This window comes from Danio rerio, chromosome 14 (genome assembly GCF_052040795.2).
Source record: "Danio rerio strain M-AB ecotype USA chromosome 14, GRCz13ab, whole genome shotgun sequence".
Taxonomy (NCBI): domain Eukaryota; kingdom Metazoa; phylum Chordata; class Actinopteri; order Cypriniformes; family Danionidae; genus Danio; species Danio rerio.
Window position 1 is genome coordinate 35,954,043 of NC_141034.1, and position 8,458 is coordinate 35,962,500.

The 8,458-nt window shown below is 33.2% G+C and overlaps 1 protein-coding gene across 1 annotated transcript in view; it reads left to right on the top strand.

Moving 5' to 3' along the window:
* Nucleotides 1-6,364: 6,364 nt before the first annotated feature.
* Nucleotides 6,365-8,458, top strand: part of cd40lg (CD40 ligand) — a 9,273-nt gene continuing 7,179 nt past the window's right edge. The window contains 1 exon segment of the mRNA NM_001144809.2: nucleotides 6,365-6,644. Within this exon segment, the coding sequence (NP_001138281.2) occupies nucleotides 6,468-6,644 (177 nt within the window). The 5' untranslated portion in view covers nucleotides 6,365-6,467.

Sequence of the window (8,458 nt, forward strand, 5' to 3'; positions counted from 1 at the left end):
CATTCATTTGTTTTCTTTTCGGCTTAGTCCCTTTATTAATCAATGGTCACCACAGCGGAATAAACCACCAACTTATCCAGCATATGTTTTACACAGCGGATGCCTTTCCAGTCACAACCCAACACTGGGAAACACTCATACACTCTTGCATTCACACACATACACACTAAGTTTAGTTTATTCAATTCACCTATAGCACATGTTTTTGGACTGGTGGGGGAAACCAGAGCACCCGGAGGAAACCTACGCCAACATGGAGAGAACATGCAAACGCCACAAAGAAATGCCCAGCCGGGACTCAAACCAGCGACCTTATTGCTGTGAGCCGATTGTGCTACCCACTGCACCAACACTGTATTACCATAGCAACTAAAGAGTTCCCACAAGAGAGTCATTCGAGTAAACCAGCATGGTTGAAAAACACAACAGTAGACTATTTACTATAAATTACTATAGTATTTTTCATATTTTTCTTCTCACTATTTGAATATTCAAATTAAACAGCAACATGAAAAAAAAAAAGGCTGGCTAAGCTAATTACCTCGAGAGTTCATTAGTTTTACGTAAGTAACATTAGTCTAAAAGTCCATTCAGGTTTACAAAAAGTTAATAGCTTAAAATGTATCTAGTTTAAAATATAAAATATGATTTACAGCACTTGAAAGCAGACACAGATTTAACCAATAAGCAAGGTAAGCTTAGGGCTTAGGGCTCCAGAAAATCTGCGGGACCCGAATAAATACCTTTAAGAATAAATAATACATTACATAGTTTTTTTATTATATATTATATTGTGAGGGTTTCACTTTTTTTTTTTCATGCAAATGTGTCCCCCACCCCAATCATGGAGCAGTCAAATCAGATGAAGATGTGGTCTTAAAAAAGGAAATAGTTATATTTCATTTTTTTGTTTTTGTGAACTCATTTTAAGAAAATTAACCATTTAAAATATAGAGATTGCATTTAGATACAGAGGTAAAAAACTGGATTATATAATATAAAAAAGACAGCAAAATAAATGAACAAAATAAAAAGGTTGCATATTAGGAATGCTGGGCCCCATGGCCGGAATTGCTTTAGGGCCTCAACATTTCTAAATCCGCCCCTGCTTGAAAGCATTTGCACATAGGCCTACAGCTCATGAGATGCGAAGAGCAAACACATGTACAGTTTTGAGTAAAATGTCACTCGTCATCTCAAAATTATTATCAATGATTACGAGATGGCGTGAACAAAACTAATTCGTAACATATCGTAATTACATGTTGCCACGAGAATGCTTTTTACCAGCTGAAGTCTCTTAATTATGGCAATTATTATACGACCAACTCAGCTTAAGACAAATGCGAATATGCAAATAAGGATGCTAACTGTTCAAGACTTTACAAAGTGCAGCATCCGCTTATATGAACGGTCGACACCCAGCCAGGATTTTTAGTGTGATGGTGCTGAATATCGCCCTGTATAGTGGAGATTGCATAAAGCAACCAAATCTTGATTCCTTACACACATTTTTGAACATTTTTTTTAAAAGATGTTTTAAAAGTAAACTCTTAAAATTAAAGGTTTCAAACGTAGATTTTGCATTTTATGAATATTTTTAGTCAACATTTCTGCAGATAAACATTTATTTCTTAGTAAGAAGAATATTGTTATGATCTAAATAATCGTTTGTGAAATGCAAAGGTTAAATGTTAAAGAGCTTCATGGAGCCTTTTAGAGCTTGCAGTGGGGAAAAATATGCCCTGCATGTTAAATCAGGTCAGTGGTTCCATAAAGCAGGGGTTCACAAAGTTTTCAGCCCGCGATCCTCAAAATATCAATGCCAGTGACTCGAGACACCCAAATTTCTCAGAGGTGGTTATAAATATACAAACATGGCACACAACAATAGGCCTAAACATGAGTATATTGACAACACAACACAGTGCAACAGTCTAACAACCATATAATTTATATAGTCATTCATTAATTTGTTTAATTTAATATTAACTTCATCTGAGGAGAGACTGGTGGGCATGATGTTTTCAGCACAAGTCTATTCTTGGCTTAATTTTGGAGACCGCCACTCTGAGATCATTCTCAATGTTCAGTTGTGGCCTATATTCATTTTGAATGTATTTAATTGCAATAAAGGTGTTAGCATGTTTAACCTGGTGCTATAATAGCAATCTGCTGCAGCTGACTCTATTGCTGTGTTGTTAATCTAACATAAATACATAATCCTATGAAAATAAACTGAAAGGCTGATGGCCTTTCTTTTGCATGATGTTGTTTTTTCATGTAACTATTAATTACCATTTGCATCTTCTGTGGATTATTGATGAAATATGGTTATTGTAATAGTTTAATAACATTTATTTGGATTTTGGAAATCACCAAGCAACCTCCCTGTCAGTGTCCTGCGACCCCCACTTTGGGAAACACTGCCATAAAAAACCTTTTAACATTAATGTAACATTTTCATTACAAAAACTAAGGTTCATTAGATAATCAAAACATATTACACCTAATGAAATATATGCTTTATTATTATTTTTATTAATGTTATTTAGAAACTGTTGACTGAAAGATGCAAAAACCTTCTTTTCTCAAAGTGTAGCTTTTGTTTGTGATGTGATGTGCCATTATCATTCTTCATAACTTCATATTACTCATGAGAACTGTATTAAAGTATCAAAATGTGGAAATTATCACATAGATGCACCTCCTCCTCCCACATCCATTCACTGAAACTACACTGCATATTAATTCTGATGCTTCTGTGTAAATAAAGGTCAAAGGTTTGATCACCGCTCCCATTTAGGTCCTTTCATGGCTCTTGTGGGTGAAGCTCATTTCCTATTGTATTTAGCACACATCTGAAGCGATACTGATGACTATGGAAAATGTGAGTGCTGGCAGAGGGACTCTAGAGAAGTCAGTGGGGGTGGAATTGAGGTTAGATGCTGGAGTTCATGTAAAAACTGATGTGTGTTTTTTTTCCTTTGCAGATACTAGATAATCAGCAGTTTCTGTTGTATACATGCCCCATCAACATCTTTATAAGTAAAGGTGAATGAAATGCTGAATTTAAGTTCTAAGATGCTCATTTCTGCTTGAAACATCTACTGTACTAGGGAAGATTACACGCACTTGTGAGAATATGTAGCACAGACCACCAGTCAGTGGTTAAATTGAGGTCAGAAGTCGGTGGCTGCATAAAGGCCAAATTGCAAATGAAAAGCCTGTCTATCATGCATTTTCGGGGATATTTGTTTTAGATGTGGTAAAGTAGTATCTTATCTACCTCAATTATCAATGAACCAAAGGGTTGGGGTAGACAAGTAACAGGTTTCATATGCATTTCTTCGTCTGTATGCATTCTTAGCTGCACCAACTTGCATCTAATCAGCACTGTGGTCAGATTTTTTAATGGAGGTGTTGTGTTTATTTTAAACGTGTGAACATGTGACCTTGTTTCCTGTGCTTTGGTGACAAACTGAAAGTCTGTTTTTATAGTCCTCTACAACAACCACTTATTCTGCAAGTATTCACATATTAATGTGCATGTATATTAGTGCTGCATGATATTGGAAAAAACTGACACTACATTATTTTGTATCTCTGCAACATATATTGCGATATGATGATAATTTCACAATGTTACTTAAGTAACTGTTTGGAAAGAATTCACAATTTCACATTGATTCGAATGATTTTGTAGCCGAGTGCATCTGCATAAAATATACAAAAAAAATATATAAAATGTCATTTTAAAAAGTCTAGCATAGATAAAAACAAAATAAACAGTGCTTTATGGATTTTGGAGGAATATTAGGTAAAGAAAGTCAATTATTAAATCTAATATTAAACTGTGTTGTCTGTATAGTCTTCATTTGATAAAAAAATTAAGCTCAATTAATCCTTGGTAAAGTGGCAAACTTTATAATTTATTGTTTAAGTTTGCTTTAAATCTTACAGCCATCGGCCTTAAAAAATACATCTGAGTAAAAAAAAATTACATTAATAGATTATGTTTGAAATTTAAAATGACTCAACAAACCATGTCTAATGAACAATAATTTATTTAACCATAATGCCAACTTAACATGGATGCCCACATTGCGATATCGGTGCTGAAGTGATATATTGTGCAGCCCTAATGTACAGTTGTAGTCAGAATTATTAGCCCCCCTAAATTATTAGCCCAATTTTTTTTAGTAGTTTTTTTTAGTAGAGAAGATTTTTTTAACAGATTTCTAAACGTAACAGTGTTAATAACTCCTTTCTAATCACTGATTTATTTTATCTTTGCCATGATGACAGTAAATAATATTTGACTAGATATTTTTCAAGACACTTCTATACAGTCTAAAACAACATTTAAAGGCTTAACTAGGTTAATTACGTTAACTACGCAGGTTATTGTATAACGATGGTTTGTTCTGTAGACTATCGAAAAAAATATATAGCTTAAAGAGGGTAACAGTTTTGACCTTAAAATGTTTTTTTATTATTATTATTAAAAGCTGTTTTTATTCTAGTCGAAATAAAACAAATAAGACTTTCTTCAGAAGAAAAAATATGATCTGACATACTGTGAAAATGTTCTTGCTCTGTTAAACATCCTTTGGCAAATATTTAAAAAAGAAAGAAAATTTCAAAGGGGGGTAAGTAATTCTGGCTTCAACTGTACAGGTATATACTCTCTACTCAATTTTGGGTCAAAAGTAAACAAACCGAATATTTTGTAAGAAGTCATTTCTCATATCCACTCAGAAAACCATCACTTAGATTATAAAAATCAGGGGTCTGAATCATGGAGCCAGATTGGCTGGCTAGGCAGTTTAGCTTTCACCAGTTCTGCATTATAGGTACCATAAAGCTCAGTTGCTCCATAATACTTAATACATAATAATTTGCATGGAAGCAAAGAGTGATTCAAGTGACGATTCCTTCATGTTACATAAAACACAAGATTGGTGAAAACTAAACTGGCAAGCTAATTCTGCTAATTCTAGACCCCAAGAAAACCAGAAAGCACCCAAACACGATTTGTTTTCTTTACAATTATTCTTTTCAAAAAAATTTTACGCCTTTTTTAAGATTAAAATAAGTCTTTTGTGTCTCCAGAATGTGTCTGTAGGGTTTCAGCTCAAAACCCCCATCAGATTATTTATTATACCTTTGTGTAAATTGGAAATTTGAGTAGTTTTGACTTTGTAGCAGTTTTTATTGCCTGTGCCTTTAATGGAAATGAGCTGATTCTCTCCGCCCACCGTTACCATGTGCATGTCAGAGCCAAAGAGGTCGTTCACTATTGCTATGATGGGTGTAGCTTCTCCTGCTGCATCTCATGTATACACAGCACAGTGACAGACAAGAATGAACCAGATCTCCTTTACTACAGAAAGAATTTTCCCAATGATTATTTGATATATTTGTTGTGGAGACAATTCAAGCCTTTCTGCAACAATTAGTCACACAGGTCAACATAAAGTTTGCACGCAATAACGTGCTCACTGATTTAAGTCAATGAAGCAGGATTGAAGTGTCTTCTTTTTTTCAATTGTGTGGACATGCAGCTGTGGTGAAGATTTACAAAGCGATTTTACTGTCTTTATTACAAACATGCACTGTTTTACAAACATTTTAACCTTGTAAAACTCATTCTTGAGGTGCAGATGATCACAGAGAGTTGAAGAGATTGTTTAATCCAGTTTGCTTTGAGCATGTCCTGTCTTGTGAATATGATTATATGCTTTAATATGGAGACATGTTAATACGCAGCTGTCAATTAATTCAGTGGGCAGGGAAACTGCACTCCTGCATTACATTGCGGTGGGCCTCAAAATGGGAGGAATTTGGATCCTATTTTAACATCAGGAAATTAAAACAAAGAGACTTATTGTCTTTATATCACCCCAATATGACTGTGGACACACTATACCTACACACAGTTCTGTCCAAACAGCCTTCAAAAGATGATTTTCATCATAGGAGCCCTTTAATCCAAATTTATATCAAATATGTTCAAACCCAATTGTTGTGTTAAAAATTGTAACCCAACAAATGGGTTTGTACATACTTGACAAAAAAAGTTGGTGCTGGTTGTCTAATTTTGATGTTCAAAATCAGCTTGATGGTTTTTTTTTTTTTTGAACTTGAAGAGAAACTACTTGGCTCGGAAAAAAAATAAAAAATACTGCAAACACAATGACCTTTAAGCAAAAAACTAACGAACAACAAACAAAAAAGAAGTGTGGCCTTAAAGAATAAAGCCTCAGAAATATCTTCCAAAGTTGATTTACACCAAATTACGTAGAAAGACATGCTGCTAGTCTCAGCCCATCTGAAAAAGTGACATCTCTCAGGAAGTGGCAGTCAAATGAGCTTGGTTGCGTTGAGAGCAGCACTTCAGAACTGCATGGGTGCCACTGGAGTAAACGTCTCTTCTCTTGTCAACTCCTCGACCTCTTTTCACCATGATAAACACCTTTCACAGTAGCTACAACCCCCCACCGGTGCCTCCACGCGCAGGATACAAGAAAGCCCAGCCATCGGGAAACACACCTTTAGTCAAGTTTTTGTCAGTGATGCTACTGCTGTTAATGACGCTGACCTTCGGAGGCTTCCTCTACCTGTTCCAGAAAGTCAACGGGGTATGAACCGATTTCTCTTGTATTTACTGCAGGCCACAAACAGGGGAAAACTATTATTTAAAATGATTTAAATTCACATTTATATGTTTTTTTTATATGGTAGTTTGCTTAGTAAATAATTTTAAACAAAAAAAATATAAATATTTCATTGAAAGCTACAACTCAAAGGCATTTTTAAGTTTAAAGAGATATTTGCAATTATTACTTAAATTTTACTGCAAATTTCTGAGTGAAAATTGTTTTACAGTAAATACACAATTTTTATTTTCAGTGTAATTCACGTCCAATTAAATATTTCATATAGTCATTTTGCTAATAATATTATTAGTTTTCTTTTTATTAAGATTCTCTTGCAGTTCTTATAGTTTAAATTAGTTTTTTGAATTTTGAAGGTTTTTACATATTCCATTAATAAATTTTATTGAAAGACAATTTTTATGTAATGCATGTCAATGTTTAAAAATGTTTTTTTAATTTGATAAATTTATAAACATTTACTTGGGTCCCTGCTGTCCCTTTATATACAGTAGTTAACATTAAAACAATCTGTAAGAAATAAAAATGTAGATTTCCATTGTTATTTATGTAGATAAAGCAAGAAATTTACTACCATGGGATGATATTATGAATATTATGCTTATACACTGTAAATTCGAATAATTTAAGCTAACTAAAATCATTTAAAGCCATTTAAGTTCAAAAACTAATCCTAATGAGTACTGTGAACTCATTGAGTAAACGAAGCAATTTGAGCACAGTAAAACCCAGTAAGTTAAGGCAACTTAAACCGTTTGAGGAAACCGATTGCTACAAATCATTTGAATAAAATAAAGGAATCTGTATGAGTAGTGTAAACTTACCCCATTTAAGTTGAAGTAATGAGGTATTTAATTAACTCATTATTCAACGCTGAGTTCAAAACTCTTTTCAAATGAGTTGAATTAACTTTCAATCAAATTTGAGTTAACTACACTCATGTCATTTGATTAAAGTTGACTGTCGGGTTTTACAGTGTAATAGATAAATGAATGTTTTAATATGTTTTAATTTGATAAGATTATACATATTTACTAAGGTTCCTGCTGGAAAAAAGTTACAAAATTATTTATTTACATATCAAGTTAAAAATAAGTATTTTAGTACATTTAAAAAAAGAAAATCTTCAACCCATAATATATAAATTTTGTTATAAGGTATGAGAAACAATGTGGTTTTTGGCTAAATCAATACTAAGGTGTATTACTTTAAATTTTAACACTAAGCTTATTTAATTATCAATGTTAAATGTGACTTCCCATCAAGTGTGCATAAATATTTCGAAATTGTACTTTTTTCAATTGAACCAAAATTATTTACAAGAATGCATCCTAAAATCTGTGAGGTTGTAAATGATGTGCTCTCGCATGTTAAGCGCTGAGCTGAAATCTTAGTAGTGTTTTTTTTAACACAGACAGAAACAGTTAAGTTTAAAAGACTCTGAGGCCAGATCTCATTGGTGTATTTCCTGAGTTCTGTGGTTTGATGAACAGGGCAGCAGTGCAGCGCATCAAAGAAACAAAGCAAACAAAAAACAACATTTATGTCTTGAGCGGAAACTAAAACCAAATTGCACTTCAAATTATGCAATCTCATTGAATGAGTTATACTGGATGTCAAAAGTGTGACTCAATAATTAAAATGAGTTCCACTACATGGAAACATTGCTTTTCTAAGTAACGAATAATGTAACGCATTCGGTTTTAAAAAATAATGTAATAATATTTGAGTTACTTTTTACTTTAGTTAATTCACTTTTAAAATTTGCTAAATTAAAA